Raw genomic sequence first — 26,144 nt, forward strand, 5'->3', positions numbered from 1 at the left:
TGTGTGTGGCAATGGGTGTGAGGTTTCTGCCTCCGATATCCGAATGAAAAGGGTCATTCACTTGCCAACACAAACAGCCAGTACAACACAAAGCCTTACAATAACACTGTAGTCTCTCTCTCTCTCTCTCTCTCTCTCCCTCCCTCCCTCCCTCCCCTTTCACCCTCTTTTTATCTTAGTTATCCCTCCATCTTCCTCTTTCTCTGTCTTGTCTCTTGTGTTTAGCTTATACTGTAGTCTGACATCATCCTCAGGCTTTGGTCCGCCCAATTCACATTTGTGTGTGTGTGTGTGTGTGTGTCTGTGTGTGTGTATGGCTAAAGTTGACAGACGCAGCATTTTCTGCAGAGGGGGCCATGAGATGGACCCCTGACCCCTTGACCCCAAGAGCTGACACACACAAACATATACACACACACACACACACACACCAACACCCTTTCATTCAGCTAGTGTGCATCCAGCCAATCGTGTGTGAGTCTGCGGATGTGAGAGAAAGAAATGTACTGACAGACATCGCCGTTCATGTGTGAATAATGTGAATAATGTGTATTTTTGAGGTTGTAGAGGCAAGATATGATTGTATTTCAAGTCAGAGAAGTACAGTGCGGGTTACCTGAGGTGACCGTATAACGTATATGTGTGTGTGTGTGCGTGCAGTGTATTAGTCAAGGTTGAGTACCCTCTTGTCTTGCCCACCCCACTCTGGAGATGACAGATGTGAAATCGAGAGATTGAGAGAGAAGGCGATGAAACTCTTTGATAATTCTCTGAAACAGGCTGGAAATATTTTACTGTTTAAAAAAAACCCCAGATAAAACTGAAAAGTTCCATATCGAAAACTTATTGAAGACTTACAATATTTATAGGATTTGTAGACCAACTGTTGATGAAAGTAGATCTAAGTGTTGTCACATATACAGTAGATTGGTGGTTTCAGGATACAAAATGTGACGCTGGGTGTTTTGTGTAGTCGGTGGTTGGAGTGTTATGTGTTGCAGCCCAACACACACATGTTGGTCTCTTCTGCCCCACAGTGGCGGTATCACACTCCTCACCACAACAGATTTGTGGCTGCTGCTCTTCTCTCTTCTCGCTTTTCACTCTCTTTCTCTGGTTTCCTGTGTCTCTCTCGGTTTCTGTCTTTCATTTGCTCTTTTCGCTTGCTTCTTGGTTCACCGTCGGCGTTTCTTCCCTCATTTTTTCTCCTCATTTTTATTATTACAGTCTCCAAAACCGTGTATTTTGATTGGTTGGTGATTTTGGAACAGAAAGGGCTCTGGGTAATGTAGTTCCGGCGGGACTCAGACTTACTTCACGTGACAGTGGAAATCACCAGCTGAGCATTTGTTTTGTAGCGATGGTGGAAAGCACCACATAAACAGCTGGCCACCAGGATCACAACTCCATTACTTCACATGTCTATTAGGAGTAATGGTGACTAGGAGATGACTAATAGGAAACCATTACTCTTTACTGCCTCCTGCATCCATAGACAGGGATGGCCTTTATTACTCTGTGTTCATTACTTCAAATGTCTGTAGAGCAGAAGTTAATTAAAAGAGATGTGGGCTACACCACTACTATTTCAGCAGCCTATTATGTGCCTAACAATACCCATCAAGAAAGCTGAAAAAGGAGTATATGTGCAACTTGAGATTTTAATTATTATTTCAATCATTTTCTCAGATATTGTTCTTTCTTTCCTGTTTCTTTCCAGTTTTTCAATTTTGTCAGAAAAATGTTATAGTACCAGAAATAATGGTTATTATGAGATGATTGTATGATTGTACTATGTGTATCTGTACACAGGGATGGCCTATGTGTATTCACCGACTCATTGACATGTGCATGGGTTAGCCAGCACGTTGGCATGCACACACACACACACTCACCTAAACCCATGCAAACTTTAATTTTGGGTATGCAGAGTTGAATGCAGCCCTACGCAGACTTATTGATCTTTCCATTTTCATAATTTTCATTTTTGTTTGGGTTGTGTCTTAATTTTGTTTAGAGGTTGCTAGGACAAAAATGTCAGTGGCATTTCAGACCACACTTGATTACTTGACCACACACACACACACACACACACACATATATATATATATATATATATCTACATGCACAATTCTCTGAGAGGTGTGAATAACTCTAGGACCCCCTGCCTTCTAGTCTGCAGCCTGAATCATGCTGACTCATGCTGTAGTGTCTCTTGTCTCTAAGACACACACACACACACACACACACACACACACCATATGTTCACCTTGGTTTAGTGGTATGCCCCCTCTATCTGAAGCTTTTGAACATGCAGTCACTGTCAGCAGACATCCATTCAAAGATAGCCGTTAATAAATATAACAGCCAGGACACATTGCTCACTCATAGCAACGGAAATAAACACATACACACACACAGACACACACACACACACACACACACACACCTTCCACACACTGCTGCCGGCATGTTACACTCACTGATATATGCACTCAAATAGTGAGTGTAACATGCTGCCATACAGATACATACAAATAGACACACACAGGAAAAAGAGTGTGTGGGTATCTCCCATGTGGTTTCCTCTAGACTGTGTTGTGAGGCAACCATACACACAGATACACACACACACACACACACACACACACATTTCCTTCTGTTTAGTTCTATTCCATCTATTTACCGGTTTTCTAACGGTGCGCTGAGCAACGGCTAGAGTCTGGTGGCTTGTTTCAGGGGAATGGAATTCACTGTAAGAGTGTGAGAGGGAGAGAGGAAAAGAGAGAGAGAGTGTCAGAGAGAGAGAGAGAGAGAGAGAGAGAGAGAGAGAGAGAGAGAGGCAGTGGGGGAAAGAGGGAGGGCATCTGAATGGAGAGAAGGACTCAGAAAAGTTATTAGCCTCAGTCGTTACGTGTTCAAAGGGGAGAAAAGTTGGAGAAAGGAACGGAAGAAGCAAGAAAGTAAGCTACAATCGTTTTCGTCTTCAAAAAAAGAGTCCGAGGTTTTTTTTTTTTTTTCCAAAGAGAAGAAGTGAAAGGAGAAGGAGGATGCTTGTACTATCCTGTCCACTGACGATTAGAAACCGACTGTAACAACTCTCCTTAATGGTTGCCAGTTGTTTTGGGACTTTACTTGTAATCGGCATTGAAAACTGGGAGCCTACAGCTGCAGTAACTGATGTTTTTGGTCGATTTGTGAAGCTAACTGACACTTTTTAGTCAGTTTGTGAAGTTTGGTGACGTCTCTGGTCATTTTTGTGAGGCTAACTGACGCAGTTATCATTCCATAAGAGGAGATGGACCTTCTAACAGACCCAGCGGTCATAACGCCGATCCTGGTGGTGGCTGCTCATTTCCTGACAGCAGCCGGACTTTGGTTCTACCGCCGACGTCGCCGACGCATGGCCAGTTTTACACCAGGTATACAGCAGCCCTCACGCTTATATCAAACCACTGGTGAGAGGGAAGGGTAAACATCGTTCTCCCTCTCTTTCTTTTCTCGTCTCTCTCTGTCGCTGCACCATCTCTTACTTATCTCTCCTCAGATGGAGGGAAGGGGAAGAGTGACACACGCTTCCTGCTTCTTGTTTATTCTCCGCCCCTTCTGTTGTGTCATTTTAGTGATTGCCTTCCTCAGTTGTCTGTTAGCATTTTAGCATCGTCACTTATTGCTTTCAATGGGATGAGATTACCATCAGCATTTAGCACCTGTGTGGCTTTAACAGGGTTTTGAATTAGTTTGTAGTTAGCACCTTGCTAAAGCCTTGCTAGCTTGCTACAGCATGTCACCTCACTGTTCGTTTTTCTATTTTAGTTGAGTGGAATGTAAAGGGGGGTCATGCTGTAAAGAGCGTATAGGTTTCTCCTGTTTCATCTCCTGTTACAGTGGGACAGTTGTTTTACTCTTGCATCAGGAAAGTTGTGCTACAGTATTCAATGATTGTATCTCATCTTCTACTGTATGAGTCAGTGGACCAGAATTCTCCATATTTGGCTCTTTCTAGGGGAAGGCCTTATATTTCATGGGCTATTGTATCATATGGTCATATATCAGTGTAATTCAACCTGGAGATGTCATTGTCGGAGACTTGTTTTTATCAATGTATGCACTAAACCAAACAAAAAGTTGCTGTGTTGCCAGTAAGCTGCTCAACACAGTCATGTGGCTAATTATTCAGAGCTAATGGTAAACACTAAGGCAACACTGAGTTTTTGAAGCATTGTACAAATTCCAATAGCCTACAGTCATTAAGCTTCACTGGCCATGCTAATGCTCATTTAATGGCTGATACAGGCATGTATTTATTATTTAACACTCTGTAACAAACCTTCCAATGATTCCCGAGTGACTAACCCATCATTCAGTTATGTGATGTTATGTTTATAATGGCATTTATACATCTACTCATTAGCTGTTATTGATAATGTTGATAATGCTAGTGTTGATGATAGAGGCTTGAATACTCTGAATCCTATTAATACCTTTAGTCCCTGTTAACGCCCATCACTGGATAAATTGACAGAGCTTAATTTTAGATTAAATTATTCATTATAGGTAGATTGGGTATTTGTGGCCGCCGGTCAGGATATGTGGCTAATTGTATCTGAATGCAGTGATTGGTTTGGAGTCACAGGGGGATAAATATCTGACATGACATAACAGGTGATCAATGAGGTCGATAGGGACTGAGAGGGCAGCGGAGGGAGTCAGTGAAGGGAGCAAGGACACAGTGTTTAAGTAAAGAGCCTCGAGGGAAATAATACAGCATTTTAAGCAGATTAGTGAAGGAAACGAGGGAACAGGGAAGAGAACACAGACATTCAGGGGGAGTTGATGGGAGCAGGGAAGGAAGTGAGGGAGCAGTGAAGGGAATAATGGAGAAGTGAAAGACAAAGAGACAAATTATCAAAAATGTGCAATGTTCTGCTTCTAATGTCAAGGTTTTGTTTCAAATACGAAACGGTAGCTTTGCCAGTAGTTCACTTCATTCAGGTTCATAGAGTTTTAAGGTCAGCTGAGGGAGCAATGGATCAGGATACTGGACAGCTGTGGTTGCCTCCCTGATGTGCCATATCCAGGGGCTGTGTGTGTTTACGTACATGTGTGTGTGTGTGTGTGTGTGTGTGTGTGTGTGTGTGTGTGTATGTCTGCATCCTTAAATGACCTTAGCCCATGTTAAACCTCTTTAATGTTGAAATCCTATGTAAATTCCAATACAACTTAATGTAACTGATTAAAGCAGTGAAAATGTGTGTCTTTCAGATTGTATGTCAATCTGTGTGTGTGTGTGTGTGTGTGTGTGTGTGTGTGTGTGTGTGTCTACAAGTGTAAGTGATTTTAAGTCCAAAGTTATGCAGGGCTTAACTCGATCATCAAACTTGATTTTGATGCTTGCTTGCCTGTTTGATCTTGTCTCTAGGTTATCTGAGTATTAATGAGCTACTGGTGTGTGACGCAGCTGCTGTGTGTGTGTGTGTGTGTGTGTGTGTGGCCATGTTGGAGCCTGTGTGTGACGCTGTTGTACAGGCCTTATTTTTAGCTTCCACAGGAAATGGGACATGTCACAGTGGTAGGCGAGGCAGGGCGGGGTGCTGCAGCTATGCATATGTGTGTGTGTGTGTGTGTGTGCGTGCGTGTGTGCGTGCATGCATGCACATTTGAGTGTGTGTAGCACTGTGTGTACATGGACTTGTTACAGTTGACGCAACTTGTAAACCATGCTGGTTGACACTTTCTCCGACATCTCTAAGCCTTATTAAGATCTCCATACTAAGCTTAGAATACAGTGGTACAACTATCTGTCCAATTATTCTAGCAACTATTGATCATATCATGTTGAAAAATAAAACAGAAGAAGACAAGAAAGTTTTACAGATTATGCAGATGAATGGCTTATAAAAACAATTTACATCAAAAGAAACAAAAAAAAATCAAGAATACAACTCGACTGGATAGCTGAAACAAAAACAAAACAAGGAAAACGGCATAAGAAAAACAACATATGTTAATAGCAAATCAGACTTTATGATTAAACACTAATGGATCAAAGTGAAAGCGAGTTGACTCGGCTCTGGTTCAGTGACCCAGGACAGATGGTGTGGACATGGACTTTGGACTGGTGCTGTTAATCTTTTAGCTAGATAGAGATTATCTGCTTCTGTTATGAGTGTGATATTACTTTATGTCCCTGCAGAGGATTGTTTCACTTCTCCAAGTCCAACCATCGGATTTCTCTCCTCTGTGATCACATGAGGCCAAATTGAATCTGATGCTAACGTGATGACAGAGCTAGTGGCTAACTGGGCTAACTGGACGGTTAGTCAGTCTGTATTTGGGAAGGATTAGCAACCCAGGAGAGAGAGAGCGCAGTATGATACTGTCTAAACCCTGCCTGCACACATGGACAGTATCTACACACAGTATAGAATAAATGTGAAGGTTTAGATATTTGAGATGCAATATAATTATGCAATTGCAGCAGGGAAATTGCAGCAGGGAAACAGCAGTAGGTAAACTGAAATCCTCGATTAGAAACAAGCGACTTGTGCATCTGAAAATAACCTGATATAAAACCTGAAGAATCACATCCATTTTCAGGTTTTCTTTCATTTGCAAATTAGGGTTGAATAAGGATTGGTCTTGCTTTGTATTACAGACTTTTTAAATGCAAAGATCGTAGCTGAGAGAGAAAAATGGGAGAAGTGGAGGACAGAAAGCAAGATTGAAGAGAGGGAGGGAGGGAGCGATGGAGGCTGCTGCCAGCCTTGGACTGCCAACAGAGAACGAACCCTGGCAGCCGGGAGAGAAACTGAAACAGAAAGAGAAAGTGAAAAAGGGAAAGACGAGACAAGATGGACCACCAGAGGCAGAGGGAAAAGAGGAGACTCGGAAACCTCCCTCCCACTTTAACGTTAATTGAATGAGACGGAGGGAGAGCCAGAGCGACGGAAGACAAGAAATAGAGAGGGAGTGCGAGGGAGATTAGAGTTGATAACGAGAGAGGGAGAGAGAGAGGAGGGAGCGAGGGATAAGCGTTGTGCGTGGTATTAGAGGCGTAAGCTCTGTCTGGTATTTTTAGTGTTGATGGCCCTTGGAGACGAAGAGAGAGAGAGAAGGAACGATTCACTCTGGAGGAACGGAGGAGAGGAAGAATCTGGAGGAAAGAAGGAGTGAACTGAAGGAAAGAGAGGGGCAAGGACCTAAATGAAGGAGGGATGGAGATGAGTGACGCCGTTGGAGGAGGGCATAACTACCTGAGGAGCACGTCTGGAAACGGAGAGGGAGGGAGGGAGAGGAGGAGTGTGTGTGTGTGTGTGTGTGTGTGTGTCCACAAACTCATCCGCCTGAGTTTGCTGTGACTGTGAGTGTGTGTGAGTCACTGTCTAGCCTGGCCAGGTGTGTTTGTATATCTGTGTGTGTATATGTAAGTCCTATATACACCTGCTCTAGCCAATCAGGTTTGACAGTATCACTCTTGACTTCCTGACTCCTGGCCAGGTCACATGACTTCCTAGGGACTGTGATGTCACCGGCGGACATCCTCAGAGTCTGTAGCCGCTGTAGCCGATGCTGATGCAGACTCATTGTTTTTCTCCCACACCATTGGCTCTCGCTTCTATTTTATTCAAACATGACAGCACAGAAATTATTTAACGTTGAGCTGCTGCTGTCTGAGCTATTTTGAGAGACAAGCGCTTTGAGCAAGTACAGAGGGAAGGCTGAGTCTGTGAGTGAGACGGAGAGAGAGAGAGAAAGATTTTAGAAAAATATGAGTTGAGGCTGTCAGAAAGCAGAGACGGACAGTGAAAGTGCGACTGTGTGTGTGTATGGTGCTTGGCAGTGTGCGTTCAAGACTGCTAGAAGCCTCTTGTTTGCTGATGACTGCTTATTGTGTCTGCCTGAAAAGCACAAGTCTGGAAAGAGGCCAGAAATCTGATCGGGGTTTTTCTACAATAGAGAGTGATATACACGCTCGTCTTCTCCCATCTCCGTTATGCACACTCACACACACACTCACTAATGAGAAGATGAACTGACTGTGCGTGGGTCTGCTTTCCTTTCTGTATTAAATTAGACAACGGCAACAGCAGGCCTTTCCTGATGAGACTGAAGTCCATGTCTTCTGCCCACGTCACTCTCTCTCTCTCTCTCTCTCTCTCTCTCGCTGTCTTCAGAAACGCTGAAGCTATACAGCGCACATAGCTAGGAGCAAAACTGCTTCAGGGCTGCTGACTCTTTTACAAAAGAAACCTGCGAAGTTTGTCTTTTCTTCTCAAGGAAAGGATATGTGAGAAAGGAACGCAGAGTAAAGGCAAGGAAACAAAGGAAGAGATATCAAGGCGTCTGGCTTTTGTCGGCTTGACAGAACAGAAGAGAGTGTGTGTGTTTGTGTAGTGTGGCAGAGCAAGCCGCACTTGTGTGTTTGTGAATGTGCGCTCGTGTCAGTGGATGTGTGTGTTTTCGTGGCAAGTGAAGTGTACTCAGAAGAGCGGATGACATCATCACAAAGGGACGTGGCTGGGACTTGAAAACCAGTGTTTTTCAGACTTTTTGCTTACCTCTCTGTGGGATGTATTATGTAAACTCAGTGCACTTCCTCTGTTCTGCTCTCTGATGCTGAAAGGGAAAAGAGCCTCAAACTGTCAACTGAAAATCTGCTTTTTACGTAACCTCTGCCTCAACAGTCCTCTCCAAGCTGTCCTCACGAATAAGAATTTCTCTTAAGTGACCTAAATAAAGGCTAAATAAGAAATAGTAAAAATAGCCCCATATGTCAGCAAAGAGGGGACTTGCTTACCTGTGCAGAGAGGGAGAGACAGATTTAGAGAGAGAGAAAACAGGAGAAAGGAGATAAACAGAGCAAGCACCTCTGTAGCTCTGCAGAGCCACAGGCAGCTGCACTCTGAGTACAGGCTGTGTGTTGTGGTCTGGAAACAGAGGGAGAACGACAAAGAGAACAAGTGAGAGAGAGAGAGAGAGACGGAGAGTGCCACAGACTGGTGAGGCAGCAGAATAGAGGCGAGGGAGTAAACAGAGTGAGAGCGAGAGAGACAGGGAGGGAGGGAGGGAGAGAGGAAGGCAGTCCTTTTTGGTCTGAGGGGGAGGAGCCGCCGGTGACTTTGACACACACGTGTGAGAGCAACTGCTACCGGGCAAGAGAGAGAGACACAGAGAGCTGGCCAAAAGAGAGGCTGAAATGGCAACCGCAGGGACCGAGGAGGGAGAGAGGGAACGGGTGAGCGACAGATAGATAAAAAGAGAGAGAAATAACCCAGCCTGAGACTCTTAAAACTGGTTGTACCTGCCGGTGCTTTCCTGGAGGTTCACACCCACTCTGCAACTCCCGCTGTTGGATACGTGGAGGCAGTTGCTGCCACAGACTTCTTGCTGCTATAATTATCTGACGTCTCCCTTGGATTATGAACCGTTAGCATCAAATGAAGGCCTGTTGAGAGCCAGAGAGAGAGAGGGGAAAAACGTAGAACGGTGGACAATGTGGCCGGATTACAGGAACGAATGTCATCTCAACGCTCACCTGTACTCGCTCATGTGCTGTGCAGGTCAGTGTCTGCTACAACACATGTGTGTGTATGTGTGTGTTTATGTGTGAGTGTGCGTCCACATGCCCATAGAGTAGCTGTGCAGTGTTTGCCGTTGTTGTTTACATGCTGCCAGTGTGCAGTCTGGCCCCAGTGGAAGTGCTGTCAGCACGTGTGCGAGTGTGTGTTTGAACAGTGACGTGATTTGTGCACACGCTGGTGACAACAATTACGCTTAATGTGCGCTCTATCAATCAATGTGGGTTTCAAGTCAAAGGGCAGGTTGTGTATGTGTGTGGTGTTGTATTTGTATAGCGTGAAGTCTGAACAATGCTTTCCTCTGTAGATGAATGAGCGCCTTTCCGTGGCTGTCACACATACACACACACACACACACACACGCACACACACAGAACAACTCTTCACTCGTCAGTGTTTCTCTCATCTAGTTTTTGGAATACATACTTGCGGTCACACATAATCATTTATACCCCTAATTACCACACCCTAATGACGTGATAAGCTTTCACAGTTTGATTTGGGTCCATAGAGTTTAGTTGATGTGTGTGTGTGTGTGTGTGTGTGTGTGTGACCTAATTACATGTCAAAGCATGTGTGTGTCCTCTGGGCTAACTAGCTCGGCTTCCCAGGCAGGTTTGTGAAGCATAGCATGTTACAGTGGTGAAACCATTTTGCAAGAGCATGTTGAAATATGTGTCTTAGCCTGGGGGCTCTCTGCCCTCTATGTAAACTCTTCTTAGTGAGTCACCGCGTGCCTGTGTGTGTGTGTGAATGTGTATGTGTGTGTGTGTGTGTCCTATTGAGACTGAGCTTGAGTTTTACCTAGTTGAGGAATTTTTACCTAAATCCTAACCTGAATTTCCTCTGTGGAAATGAATGTGTAGCTGTCAGCGCTGTTTAGAAGCTCAAACAGCCCGTCAGTCATTGTGTGTACAAAGAGTGTGTGTGTGTGTATGTGTGTGAGAGAGAGAGAGATGAAAAGATCTTCGAAGGAGGAAGTGAGATGGCCCATCTCTCTCCACATGGCTGCTCGCTGTCACAGCATCACCGTAGCAACCATGTAAACAACAAGCAGGAAGGGGAAGTACCTGCAGCAGGCTGTTTTCTGATTGGCTGGAGCTGAATCTGTTTGATAGACTGGAGGGAAAATCCTGTTCTGTGTCAGTTTTGCATGAGTCTTGATGATATGAGGAACAAAATTATTTTATCACACTTTTTGCTTTGTAAGTCAACATCTTGACTATTTTTAACTACATTAGACATTCTAAATTATATTTAATATGCTATATTTTACGATTATTAATTACGGAAATTAGTCATGATATAAGGTTATACGCAAATAAGTGCAGTCCTAGTGGAAAAGATTGTTTCCTTTAAACAACCTTTCTAAACTAATTCCTTATATACATTTTTGTATCTGTAACTGCCAACAAACAGGGATGAGATGGTAATTAAGATAAACATAATCATAATCAATTTTGGCTTTCTCTAATTTTTGTTTTATTCAATAAAGGTGCATTTGTATGTCTGTTGCTACAAACAGGTGCTAAAACTTGACTTTTATATGTTTTTTTTTTTATTTTTTTTTTTTATATACATTGTACATGTTTTGCATTTGCATTCCTCTTGTTTTGGGCTAAAGGTGTTCGAGGCCAGTAGTGGAACACATAACGTCACTGGAAAGGATGTTTTACCGCATGTCTAGCAGGAAGAGAATGGCGGGAAGGGAAAAGGAGAGAGGGTCTGTGTTTTCTCCCAGACAGACTGATATGAGGAGAGAGAGGAGCTGGAGAGGAAGAGAGGCTCCATGGATGTGGAGGAGGAGGAGGAGGAGGTGGAGGAGGTGGTGAGGGGACAGATAACACAGTCGTGTCCCAGCATCAGGCTCTATTCCTGGCCTGGCTGCCTCACTCCGCTGGCCAGTGGATGACGCAGCACTGGAGCTCTGCCTGGCTGCAGCTCCCACTTCAGTTACAGACAGCAGAAACAGACAGAAACTGAGAAAGAGGTAGAACTTTGGATAGTAGAACCTGACCAGAACAAGGAGCGTGTCTTATAGAGAGTCGAAACAGACACGAATAAACAAGGAGGCACCTAGAAGAAGATGGAGACTAGACTTTTGTGGAGGCCTTACCGTACCTTCTTTCACTAATGCTGAAAATACTGTTGTTGACTAGGCTGCGGAGAATAAAGAAATAAAGATGAGATGAAAAGAGCATTTGAGCTTTATTGGTACAACCTAAGATGATTTCATTAAAGTTAAATACACAGTGCCTTTTCAAGACTTCAGATATAGAGGTTTTCTAGTGTGCAGGGCCTTGACTTGTTGTCCACGAACTAGAAGAACATTCCTAGTGTCTTAGCAGGACTTCTGTCTTCACATCAGCTCTCAAACTGCTTTACGTCACTGACTGAGTCATCTTAGAGATGCTGTTGTGCCTTTGTTTGTGTGTGTGTGTTGTGTGCACATGTATGAGTGGTACCCATTTGTGTTTGCTTGTGTGTTAGAGCGTCCATTATTGAGTTGTGTAGTGGAAGTGTGTGTTAACAAAGAGGGGTTAGGGGGAGTAATCCAATACAAGCTTGTGGCTGCCACTCAGTCATTGAGTGTGTGTGTGTGTGTGTGTGTGTGTGTGTGTGTGTGTGTGTGTGTGTGTGTGTGTGTGTGTAAGGGAGAGAACAGCAACACCACACAGACCCTGGGGTTTGTTTAGCCCACTGCTTTGCTGGATTTGTATGCGTGTGTGTGAGTTTGTGTGCATGCCTGCGTGTGGTATCTGTGTATATGTATGTGTGTGTGTGTGTGTGTGTGTGTGTGTGTGTGTCTGGGAGGCGAGGTCATATAAATAATACAGTGGAATAATCACGCTGCCTGCACCGACCATGCTGGATTTGGATTATGTAATTAACCTCTGTTTCCCTCTCTCTCTCTCTCTCTCTCTCTCTCTCTCTCTCTCTCTCTTTATTTCTTCAGATGAGCGAGACAGGGTGCAGAAGAAAACCTTCACAAAATGGGTCAACAAGCATCTCATCAAGGTACGGCACTACTTCTAAATTCTGAATTGGTTTTCACTGTCCCTTTTTTGGCCATATGGAAATGCTTGTCAAGGATGTTGGGTTTGTTTTATATGCATCACCACAGGTTTGCTTTTGACGTTTGCTGTGTGTCATCTTCTCTCTCATCGTCAATACAAGTAGAGATGAAAAATGAAACTTGAAATTAAAAAAGTGCAAATTCACTAACGGAGGTCAAGAAGACCAAGTCCAAAACCTAAAGGCATGGTTTATTATCTAATTTGTAGTAGGTGATAGTGTAGGTGTAGTAGGTGTTTATTACCCTGTACTCTGTCAATTTACTGATATACAGTATCACAGCTTATACAGGTAATTCTTAGATAACATTTCTTAGAGATGATGAAAGCAGAATAATAGCTTCATGTTTCAGGTTATCCTGCTAACATGAATGGGACTCATGCTCTTTGTTGCATGTCTTCCCTTCTCTCCCTCTGCTGTCCAATAAGGCAACCAATAAAGCAGAACTAAGAAATCAACCAATAGGGGAAAAAAAAAACATTTTCTACTCATCTCCATCTTCTTCCTCCGCCTCAGTGCGCTGACAGTGGGATTCATTTGTCCGACTCTCAGTATATTAGCCTGTACACATACTGCTGTCAGTGAAATGAGACCTTCTATTCATGCAGGTATCTCTTAACACCGGTGAAAGCAGAATAATAGCGTTATAAGGCATCCTGGTGCTACCGACCCCCCTCTCTCTTCCATCTTTCCTGTCTCTTTCCATAAAAAATATACATATTTTAAGAAAAACACTTACATTTTCTTCTGGTCCTGGGCTTAGTGAGCTGACAGGTGGTTTCATCATTCGGAGCAGATGTCCTGGGTAGTGACCAGCGTTAATGCGGCCCTTCCTTGGCGGCAGGCTACACAGATACACTGATAGTTTAGCATTTGTCTGGATTGTTCCGCTGTCTTGCTTTATCACTGCAAGTAATGGATCTAATGTTACAGTGATGTTGAAACACTCCCCTCTGTCTGGCTGCGCTGACACGCCGTCATGTTTGGCAAGGAAAGCAAAGGAATTAATAAACTCAATACTTAATGAATATTTAATAAAGGATGTGAATTCTGAAATGTTCACTGCATGGGAATATTGAATTATTGATCGGCAGACTTTCTTTTGCTGTCTAGCCGGGCTGCCGAACTCGATTGGCACATTCGGAAGCGTCAATACAGGAACGACTGAGCCAATTAAGACTGAATGAGCAGCTGCGTGAAGCCTCGGTTAGAAAATACAGCTAAATAAAATACACAGTTCATTCCTGCACAGCGCAGTCTGGACACAGTGCACGATAATACTGAGCAGTTCCTCAAATCACCTCAAAACGCTGCGTGCCAAGTACAACATTTGAAGCAGTGTGTGATGTAGACTGTTTTTCTTTTTAGATAATACTGAAAGTAAAACATGAAGCATTGCCCTTTGACCCCACTGTTTGTCTCTAGGTTGTAGACAACTGCTTATGCTGCCTGTATGTGTACACACACACACACACACACACACGCTGTGAGTGAGGACGAGAATGCAGGGTATTTATGTCACATGACCCCGGCATGGAGCGTCTGTCTGACCCCATAACTCTGGAGCAACTGTTGGCCGAGCCGCCCGGTCCGCTAATGTAACTCTATAGCGGATGGCATTGGCAAAAACCCAACCACTCACTGTGGATTTAGGTCAGAGACAGAGAGAGGTAGGCAGAGAGAGAGAGAGAGAGAAGGGATTTTTGTCAGTATTTCATATTTGTTGGAAATACAACGCTTTCCTGCTTTTTCTGTGTTGCCGATCACATCAGACAGAGATTAAAAGATGAGAGAGATGCTTTGACTTTGACTTTTGATGTTCTTTACTGAAACATTTCACAATAAAAAACATGATAAAGTGAGTAAAAATGCCTTAAAAGCCAGCAGACTTGAACACACTGAAACACACCAAAAGAGAGACGAATAGGAAAAGCAGCTCATGTTTGTCTTAACATGTCAGTGTCAGACAGGAGAACCATTGATAATGTTAAAAAAAGAAGAAAAATAAGCATGATCAACACAGTTTGAGAATGCAGAATTTATTTGTTTACATACATTGGTTGATTGATAATTGTCTGATTTACTAATTTGATGACATCTATTGTATGTTTATTATTACTGCCACGTGCTTAAGTATGGTTACTGCCATTTGTATTTGTTGACTTTGATTTGGCAGTAAATACTTTTGTATTTCATTCCAATAAAGCACCTTTGAAATGAAAAAAAAAAGGATATAGGAAAAAAAAAAAAAAAAAAATAGGAAAAAGTGGCATAGTGCACCATGGATAACTCTCTCACTCTTTCTCTCCTTCTTACTCAACTACACACACACACACACACACACACACACACACACACCACCAGCCATAACATTAGCCCAACGGTCAGCTCGAGTCAGGGAGTTATATTTATTGACAAGAGCGCTGACCTTTTCCGTTGCAGCGAGATAGAGGGAGGATGCGAGGAAGGAGGGAGGGTGAGAAAGAGGCTGGAATGGAAAGAGATGGAGAGGCGAGGATGACAGGAAAAGAAGGATGGCTTCTAACGAGGGAGGGGGGAGACGAGAAAATACTCTCTGTAAACTGTCACATATTTTAAAATATCCACTGCTGTTGGATGAAAACCTGTTAATAAAGAACTAATCTTTCACTGGGAGGAATAATGTCACAACACTGTGTGCTTTTAAAAGAGAACAGGGTGGAATAGCTGCGTCCTGTACATTATCTGTTGACTCTTAACCAGTACTGTTGATTCTTCAAGCCTCCGCCCTGTCAGCAGGGATTTAGAGAGACAAACAGACAGAGAAAACAGAGCTGAGGCTAAAGAGAGAGCGAGAGAGGAAAAGGAGAGACAGACAGGAAGACAGGAGAACTGAAGAGAGACAGAAAGACAGGAGACAGACAGAGAAGAGAAAGAGAAAGAAAAGGAGACAGAGTAAGACAGGTGCTGTGTGTCTTCAGCTTCCTACTCGGTGACATCATCACTCCCTGCTCCCTGTTTGCTTTGTGTGTGTGCGTGAGTGTGTGTTTATGTGTGTGTGTCTCATTGCTGGTATGGTTTTTGCTACCTAGGTGTGCAGGTGGTTTACTTAAGCAGGTGTGTATGTGTGTGTGTGTGTGTGTGCAGTACGAGCACACGCCAGTATAAACACTGCCCTTCATGCTAACCACAGCTTGAATCCACTTACTGGTATGCAGTGACACACTTTGACCCAGCAGAGTGTTGACACAGCAAGGACGGGACAAAGCCGGTAGCTGTGGATTAAGAGGTCAGGTTAAGATGAGGGAAACACACCAGGAGCTCTGGACAGTTATTTTCACTTAGAAGAAGAAGAACTATTAACCTTAGCTCAGTAGGCTAACAAGATGTTTAACCAGCCATTCTTTTAATCCCACACACAATCTGTCTTTCTTTGTGTGTTTTTATCTATTATGTGAAAGCAAATAGCACTCAAAATAGCTTAGACCTAGAAAACAACTGAGCTCCATTGAACACTGACTTCCATAATATATCACGCTCACAACTTAGTAGACAGTCAAGCACAGACACTGTACATGAGCATTGTTTGTTTTTTGGCAAAGAAGTTCTTTGATCAACTTGGCATGTAATGACAAGACTGGTAGCCGTTTCACCTCAGTGTGTGTTCATTAAGTGCTTTGCGGTGCTTTTAAAATTGATGCTACAGTAGCTCCTAGCAGCCATTAAACACACACCATATGCTAAAATGTTAGTGAACTAGATTAATGCAGGACACAGAGGAGAAACTGCTGCCCGTCATTTTTGTCTAAGAGCTTATTTGCCAAATATTCTGTGTACTTGTTTAAGGTGTCAGCCTATGCAGTCAGACCCATGGGTCCAATTGTGGTTTCAAATCATTTCTAGCGTTTGTTTTAACCTGTACCAGATGGGTGGAGTTTACCACATTGGGGAAATTCACATCATATGAAGTAATTTGTTGATCACAGAGATACAGTATATCTTAATTTGACATTCAAATAACTTTCCTATGATTTTGTAAACTTTCTGTCACTCATTGTGTCATCCTAGGTGGCAGACCCCACCCATCTGGTACCTTATTAAGATAACAATCTGTTGAAAATTGTTCCTGTTTGACCCAGATCTGTACGCAGCATACGAGAGGAGCGCTGTTACCCAGGTGCTGTCAGCGTGTCTGCTGTCCTGTAATGTTAACAGTAGTATGGGAGTCTGTTTTAGTGCCAAAGGCATCTGACAGCTGCTGTCACCGCAGATCAGACACAGCTGGCTCTCTGAGGGACATCTCTGAACACACACACACACACACACACACACACACACACACACACACACACACACATATATATATAAAAAACATCCTGTTCATGAAATGACATCGCAGAACAACAATGTGCAGATCCATCTGTGTCTTGCAGAGTGATTGTAAACTCAGTGACACGTCCTACGACTGAACTCATATTGGAGTTGTTTTAACAGACACAGTAGACACACACTAGCGTCTACTGTAGACCTAGTTTTTAATGTGTTGTGTCTTACAGCGAGACTCCTTTTTATTTGTAAGCTTTCAACAACATTAAGCTCCAGACCTGGGTCAGATCATATTTTCCAATAATATTTCTGGTTTGTTTTGGCCTACTTTAGTGACCTAAGGGTGGGGTTTGTCACAAAGGGCAGCACAATGAGTGCCAGAAATGTTTGGACAATCACAGGAAAGTAAACAAAAGTGAATAATAGCAACTTGTCTGTGATTGACAACGTAGCTGACACTGATGTGGTAACCCCCACCCATCTGGAAGGTCAAGTAGCTTCAAACAAAGACAAGGAATAAATCTGTACTCTTTTAAACATAAAGTATCTCCCTCCATCTCACCCTGGGACGCAACTCTCTGCAGTCATTGTTAGTAGAAGTTGCACTAAGTACTTCTACTGAAATAAGTATGACAGAATGCCCTGTTAACATCATTAGCACATCATAAACAGTAGCATGTGTTAGCAGAAGGTATGCTAAGTGATTATGATAAGGCTCTGTACTCTGTTAGCCTAATAAGAATCACTGAGGCCAGACCAATTATTACAGACAAAACAGCACTGATGTGTCATAGTCTGTAGCAACTGTTGTGTCCGAATTAATTAGCGGAAATGAATGGAAACCAGTAGAATAGGAAGAAAAGTTTTTTTCTGTGAAATTCACAGGATGGTTTTCCAGTAAGCTGATAATATTCCGGTCAGGGACACACAGGATGCACACATTCATGCTTGCTTGAAGCCATGCACACACACACGTTGCCTCATTTCCAGTCAGTGTTGGACACACCAATTCTTCCTGTCATCCAATTAACACTCGTTCTATCAGCTCCCCTCTTTCTGAGCTCATTCTTTTCTGATGACACTCCATCAAGAGATAGAGGGATGGAAGGAGGGATAGAAGGGTGAGAGTGTGAGACAGATGAGTGAGGAAGAGGAAAATACACAGCAGAAGTAAGAAAGGGGAATATTAAAGAGGAATGAAGGCCTATTAACTTTTTGGCTGAGCGGTAAAGCCGGAACTAGTCATAATTTTCAGTGGAAAAGCCAACTCTAACCTTAACCTCACTAGAGGCCTTATGCTTAATCCTAACCTTAAGCAGAGGCAAAATAATAACTTTTGGGAGCATCTATTTTCAGAGATGTAAATGAAAGTACCTCAGTGCCCCAGCTTATTGTCGTGACTTTGTTGCCCTCTTCTGGTAGAATCTGGTAGTGCGATTTATTGTCCTCAGGCCAGGACTGCAGCAAAACTTTGTCAATGCAGGTACAGCGTGAAGTAAGGGGGACTTTAGTGAACTCTATGTGACGCAGATAGAAATTTACTCCTGGTTGTCCAGGTGGGTCTGCAGACTGGCGCATACAGCGTTTTTGCAGCATTTGGGGTTTTAATCTGTGACCTCCCTCTCTGTTCTGTCTTTTCTGTCAGTTTCCACTCTTTACTATCTAATATAGCAAAAATACCTTTTAAAATATTGTTTTTTTAAAGAAAGGCTTATCCTTCAACTTCACTTGATGTTGCAGTGCCGCTCTGCAGCCATTTTATGATGGCTGATATGCATCCTTCTTTGTACACATTTAGTTTAATTCCTCTGGGAATGGAAATTGGCCCATGGGAAAACAACCAGACAAAAGTGGAGCTACCAACACTCAAAACTAAAGATACCTGATTCAGTTCTTCATAACTCTTACTTGTTAGTTGCCGCTATTTACTCACATAGCATCACATCACGTGCCATTGAATACTTTTGTCTAAAATGCATAATAGAACAGGCAAGGAATAAAGATTTCAGTCATCATCTTGCATATAAAATCATAATCTCTAATAAATATATGGAGTTAATTCCATTTTATGCAATTTTACATTTAAATTGAAATTCCACTGGTCCATATACCAAACAGGGAAAACACCATGGGATGCATTCAAAATAAATAAGTAACTAAGTAGATGAATAAATAAGCAAATAAGAGCTAGAGTGCATATATTTTTAATCAGTGTCACATCCTGTTTTTTCCCTCTGTTGATCCCGCTTCCTGTTCTTTACTTACTTGTCCCGGCTCTGTTGTTCCGTTATCCCCCCTCTGTCTTCAGCCTGAAACAGTCATTGGTAGTCTGCCTGTCTGTCCGTCTCAGTGAGTTTGGAGAAAAGAAACAAAACAAGCACTGATGGTGATGACATGGGGCTCGGACGGGCTGCTGAGTCACCATGTCAACCGTCGCCACCGGTGACAACCCTCCTCTTACCCCCCCCCACCCGTTGCTGAGGCGTTGACACGGCAACAGAGACACGAGGGCCACAGCTGGTGCTTCGACTCTGTCGCCACGGCAACCGCTGTCAGCTGCGGGGCGATCAGCCTGGCAGATGCCAACAGTGTTGAGTCAACAGAGGGATAATTTTGATTTGAGTGTGTTATTAACTTTCTTTGTTTCTGTCTCTCTCTCTCCTCTATTGGCTCTATCTCGCTCTACCCCTTCCCCTCTTTTTTACCTCCCCTCCTTCCTCTTCCCCCCATTCACCCTCCCTTTCTGTTTCTCTTCTGTTTCCTCCTCTCTTTCTCTCCACATCCCTCCTCTCTCACCTTACCCTCCTTCCATATTCTCCTCCTTCTCCTTCCCTTCCTTCCTTCATTCCTCCCTCCCTCCTTCCCTTTCCCTCCTTCCTTCTCCCCATTACCTCCACCTCTCTCTACTTCTCTCTCTTTGCTTCCTCTGTTTTTCCCAGGTGAGGAAGCACATTACAGACCTGTATGAAGATCTGAGAGATGGACACAACCTCATCTCCCTGCTGGAAGTCCTCTCTGGAGTCACCCTGGTATGGACAATACACTACACACACACACACACACACACACACACACACACACATACATAACTGTATGTACACACCTGCACAAACACAATAATTTCACACATAATTATTGCTCAAATGCTCCCTGTCGCACGTACACACTAATATTTCCCCTCACAGTCAGATTCAACATGCCCCTCCTCTACTCCACCTCAGTGCACTATCACACACACGCACGCACCCATCATGCATGGTACACTGCATCATACCCCTGAGAATGTCACACACACACACACACACACACACACACAAACACTCTCTTCAAAAATACCATTAGCATTAGTTACACAGGCAAAACTCACTCATAGTTTTGCATGAACAACTTAGCAGCAACTTGAAAGTTTTAGGCGTTCAGTTGACACTCTCATCCACAGTGACTAACAATGAGTTGAATAATCTCAAATTCATATATCAACAACATTATAGGCAGCCAATAATAGTAATAATAGTAATAATAGCCAGTAGTAGTAAGGAGAGCAATGGTTAGAGTCCCAGCTGCCGGACAGTATTCCTGTGACCACAGAATGATGATGTAAGAGGCTTTTTCCTAATGCTGAGAGACAGACAGGCCGCAGTGTGACGCAGGCCGGTTCAGTGGCAGACAGGTACACTAACACACACTGACTGCTGACTGTGGTCTGCTTAGACACACACACACACACACACACACAGCTCCTTTCTGACACTGTCACCTCCATGAACCCTCAGCTATAAACCGTTACTCTGCCACCGATGTCACAAGTCTGTGTGTTTGTGTGTGTGTGTGTGTGTGTGTGTTTGAGCTACAGTACAGGCAGAGAGGAAATGTGTGTGAGGAAATGTGTGTTTCAAGGAAGAGGAGCCACTCGTACGCTTGTTCCTCTGAACTTGATTTACAGTATTTGGCTGTTTAACTTTGATTTGCAGTTACTGTACTTTTGCCCCTTTTTCATTTGGTCCTACCTTCCCTCTTTCTTTCGCTCTCTCTTTCTCTCTCTCTGTCTGTCTTTCTGTCTGTCTCTGTCTCTCTCTGTCTCTCCCTCTCTCTCTCTCTCTCAATCTTTGCATCCTTCCCCTGCTCTTTTCATCCACCAATTCTCATTCTATATCTCTTCTTCTCTCTCTTCCTGTTGCTCTCTGTCTCTTCCAACTCCCCCTCCCTCCCCCATTCCCCTCCTTCTGTTACCGTAGCAACTCAAGAGCGGCCCTACGCTGAAAAAGGCGTGCGTCTCGCGGGCCCCCCCTCTCATCTTGCTCGGAGGGGAGGATGAGGAGGAGGAAGGAGCTCAGGGAGTACGTTTGACCCCCACCTCCCCACCCCTCCCTCCACTCACTCTGTCACTTCTGACCTCTGACCCCTAAACTTTACCCTTTATCCTGTAGGTCGAGCCTTGAGACTGCATGAGAGTGCTGTGCCACTGACTTCAACAAGGCACCATACAGTATATCATGCTATATTGCTATTTGACACTATATATACATCGCTGCAGTCGGATGAAAACAATAAATCAGACGCTCTCAACTCCAAACCTTTCAGCTGCTGACTTGAGCGCGTTTGTTTTCTTGCTGCTGTGCAATTTAAAAGTAATTAAAGAAGTCATCAAAAGCATGTCATTTGTCAGGTGAAAACTGCATAACTCCTAATTTTCATGTTTTACCTTCAATTGAAGGATCACACAGTCTTCTATGGGTTGAGGAAATTCTACAACCCTTTGGTTCATGAAACCATTTCGAAACCAGTTGGATAAACTCAAAAAATGCATGGTGGTCAAGCTGAAAACAAGGCTGAAAAGTTATATTTTGGAGATATGAGGTTTTCACCAGTCGACAGTGTTTTAATACTATATTGCATGTACTGTATTGCACACAATATTATAGTGTATATCAAGTTTGAAGCGATTTGGGCTGGATTTGTCATTTTTGAGATATAATGTTTTGCTTATATAACTACTGTAGTTTCATAAAAAAAAATCAAAAACATTTTTTTTATTCCAGCAGCGTCAAGTACCAAGGACAAAATTAGCTACAAAAAAACAAAATAAAAAATTGCATATGCCACTTTTGGCATATTTCCTGTGTGCAAAACACTTGTAGATACGGCCACCAAATTTGACATGCTGCATTAATAGCTGGTAATTTACTCAAAAAATCAGTGATATGCAAATGTGCACATTTTTGTGAAATATTAGCTAATTTGGATATCTTAATAACAAAAGATAAATGCCATAACACAAAAGGTCTTTGTATTTGTGTCCACATTAAACACGTAAAAGGATGAAAAGATTTTTTCTCCTACTCACCTGACCCCTTGCATTATTCATTAGAATCATTAACACTTTTATTTGCCAAGTACAACGGCTGCATTGGGAATTAGTCTCTTGCTTAACTGGTGCTGACACATTACAAGACGATACACAGTGTAACACTGACACACCAGGTGCAGGACGAAATGTAACAGCATGTTCTGAACACACTACAAGTTTACATTCAGTATCGTACAGCATGTTATAAAAGGACATTATACACTGTTAGTTTTTGTCACATACACATCTGTCTGTAATTCACCAGCAGTGAGTTAAGTTTTGATTTTCATGATTGTCTTTTGTTTGTGGCAAGACCCCTGAATATTCCTCTAGTTGGAAATGTGAAGACAGCAGAGTTACTCACTTCTCTGTCACACACACACACACACACACACACACACACACACACACACACACACACACACACACACACACACACACACACCTCTTTCTCTGCTGCATGCTGCTCTCCCTCCTCCCCCTGTCTTCTCCTCAGTCTTCTCCTCTCCTCTCCTCTCCTCTCCTCTCTTGGTTGAGACTGATCGCTTTACAGCCGACTGGAGCTCCAGTGTTGCAGTGTGACTGTGATGACTAAACCTGACCTGACCTTCCCTTCCCCACAGTGTGAACACACACATCTGCATCCTGCACTTAACTCTAGTACTCTTGGCAGCAAGTGTGTGTATGTAATGTAGATCTTTCTCTCTCTCTCTCTCTCTCTCTCTCTCTCTCTAACTGTATCTTTTGTCTCTCTCTCTTTCTCTCTTTTAAACTGTATCTCTGTCTATGTGTGTGTGTGTGTGTGTGTGTGTGTTTTGAGATAGATAGATGGATGACGCACAGGTGTTTGTGAAATACCCAGGATCAATACCCAGCGATCAAGACAAATTGTCTGACATGAAGTGTGTGCATTACTCGTTGTAAAACAGCATGGTTTGAGTTTGGTTTGCAGAATGTTTCCGCCTGATCTTGTTGTTCCGCAGTTACGGCATGTCTTTAACAGCTCCTGTTGAAGACAGCGCCCCCCAAAGGATAATGCCATGTTACTGCAACTGCGCTGGTTTTTGACCTCACTGCACTGTGGATTGAGATCTGCCGTTTTTGCACACACACTGCTGCTTTCTGTGTTGGTCTCACTGAAAACCACTGAGTTTAAACTAATTTGTTGACCCTCCTCATTTTTTTTTTCTCTCTTCTCTGTTTTCCAGCCCAGAGAAAAGGGGCGAATGAGGTTTCATCGACTACAGAATGTCCAAATAGCCCTGGACTTCCTGAAACAAAGACAGGTATGCACACACACACACACACACACACACACACACACACACACACACACATGTCCCTGCAACTCGACTCCTTTATCAGAACGTAGACATACATAAAACATACTGTACTGTTCAGAATGGTGTACACCGCAAACAATATGAGCGATAAGAACAAAAACACTGTGAATCTGAGCCTCGGTGCCCTACAGTGGTGAGTCCAGAATGACTCATGGTTTGTCTAGTCATCCACAATGGGTGGCTGGGTCAAACTGGGGTTAAATAGTTCCTGCAGATAATTCTTAATGTCTATTTTAACCTTCACAGAGTACCAGACTGGTTGACTGTTAGAGGAGATGTCAGTCACAGAAATGTAGGCTAAGGGTGCGATCACACCTACTGTTTGTTTTCTTTGGTTCCATCCATAGAGGAAAAGGTTACTTTGTTGCTTTTTCTTGTATGTGGTGTGTTTATGTTCACACCGCCCATTTACAAGTCACATATGGACTCGAAAGTAGCTTGTTCATTGGACAGAGTTTTTGGTTAATCTGTCATCCTGCCAAGTTAGAGATTTTGGCAGCACAGAGTCAAAATAAATCTGATTCCAGTTCCTGTAACTTTAGCTAGACATGATGGACTTGTCTCTTCTTCTCTGGTGTTCATATCAGGTAAGAACACATGAAGAAATAGCTGAATATGAGCATCAGTCCAGACTGCGGTTTGCCCACAGTTCCTTTTGTTATGCCAGGCTTTCCAAGCAAGAGGAACTGCTGGATATCAGATGTCAATATCCACTTCCTTATACCCATAAACCCTTGAGGTTGTTTCCTGCAGTTGGTTCAGATTCCATTCCCACAAACCGCGCCGCAGTTTTTTTGTTAGAGGACTGAACATGCTTGGTGTGAACGTTCCCTCAGTTGACTTTCAAATACTTTCCTGTGATTGTCTAAACTTTCTGGCGCTCATTGATTAGTCCTATGTGGCTAATCCTGCCCAGTTTGAAAAGACGTAGGCTAAAACAAACCGAGTAACTGCAAATACTGTCTAAGCCGGGCCTGGGCAGCTTTCTTGTCCCAGATGACGTGTTGGTGCAGTGGAGAGCTGCGTCGCATGCAGTATCCTACCACTCCTTCATCTGCCTCACTGTACCACACACTCCACTGCATCTGGTTATCATGAGGACAAAGCCTCCTGAAGCGCTCTTGATGCATCCTGTATCTGCAGTAAAGGGATTCATCATACCATCTGTCAGTACATGCCTCTCCCTCTCTTTCATACACTGCACCTCCCCTCTTTCCTTTCTCTTAAACTGAATCTCTCTCTATTACCCCCCCTCTCTCTTGCTCTCTTAAGATGCATCTCTCCTTTCTTACAAATTAGTCTCTCCTCTCTCTAACTTAAACTGCTTCTCCTCTTTCTCTCTCAAGCTGCACCTCTCTCCTCTCTCTCCTCTCTCGCTTAAAATGCCCCTCCAACTCTCCATTTCCCCTCTTTCTTAAACTGCATCTCTCTCCCGTCTCTCGCACTTAAAATACCCCTCCAACTCTCCATTCCCCCTCTTTCTTAAACTGCATCTCTCTCCCGTCTCTCGCACTTAAAATACCCGTCCAACTCTCCAGTCCCCCGCTTTCTTAAACTGCGTCTCTCTCCCCTCTCTCGTACTTAAAATGCCCCTCCATCTCTCCATTCCCCCTCTTTCTTAAACTGCATCTCTCTCCTCTCTTGTCATGTTCCCAGGAGATAGCAGTGGTGGAGGACTGACCTTTCTCTCTCTCTTTCTCCTCTCTGAGTCTCACTGTGGGTCTAATTATACAGTATGGGTGACTGGGTTTAGCTAGAGACACTACATTATACGAGCTCTCAGAGAACCTCTTACACATCATCAGCATGAATACATAAAATTCTGTTTTTTCTCATCATCAGTCCAATAGTTTGGAATTAAGGCAGTGATACACAGGGCAACTTTTTAGGTGAAACATTGTTGCTTTAATTACAGAGGACCATCTCGTTGCCATGAAGCATTTAGTTGTGTGCTAATGCTTATCTGCTAGTATGTAAACTAAATACTTCTTTGGTATTTTTCAGTGGAATTCTATGGTGAGCCTGGTGTCAGTATGTCATGCTACTGTTACAGCAATACTGTTTGGCGAAGCTGCTTTACATCTTTAACTCCTGGTCTAGCTTGGATAGATCTCCCAGGTTGACGCGCAGCAGATTTCCCAGGATGTTTCACAGCATCATTTCTCATGCTTGACTGGCCAACACAGAACACACCGCACTGCACCTGTCTGTCAAAACCTGCTGAGAAAACCAAATATCAAACCTGCTGAGGCATGCAGACAATTCCCCCCATGTGGACAGTACATTTTATCGTAATATATAAATATATATGTACAGCTTCTCTCCTGCTCTTACCAGTCATTTTGTCCAGTAAACAGTAATGACTTCATAAGTTCATATATAAATGGTTGAATCCTATGAGTCATTTGCCTCGTCCAGAGTTTAAAATAAAAGAATAGAATTTATGAGGTTTTTTTTCGCCAACCAAATCCTTGTGTACAGTGTTAAAAAATA

General features: G+C 43.2%; 1 protein-coding gene across 1 annotated transcript in view; it reads left to right on the top strand.

Moving 5' to 3' along the window:
* Nucleotides 1-26,144, top strand: part of LOC139911812 (microtubule-actin cross-linking factor 1, isoforms 1/2/3/4/5) — a 241,866-nt gene that overhangs the window by 69,843 nt on the left and 145,879 nt on the right. The window contains exons 2-4 of the mRNA XM_078290250.1: nucleotides 12,538-12,599; nucleotides 19,901-19,990; nucleotides 23,517-23,594. Of these exons, the coding sequence (XP_078146376.1) occupies nucleotides 12,538-12,599; nucleotides 19,901-19,990; nucleotides 23,517-23,594 (230 nt within the window). The remainder of the gene's footprint in view (nucleotides 1-12,537; nucleotides 12,600-19,900; nucleotides 19,991-23,516; nucleotides 23,595-26,144) is intronic.

Source organism: Centroberyx gerrardi, chromosome 19, assembly GCF_048128805.1.
Source record: "Centroberyx gerrardi isolate f3 chromosome 19, fCenGer3.hap1.cur.20231027, whole genome shotgun sequence".
Classification (NCBI taxonomy): Eukaryota; Metazoa; Chordata; class Actinopteri; order Beryciformes; family Berycidae; genus Centroberyx; species Centroberyx gerrardi.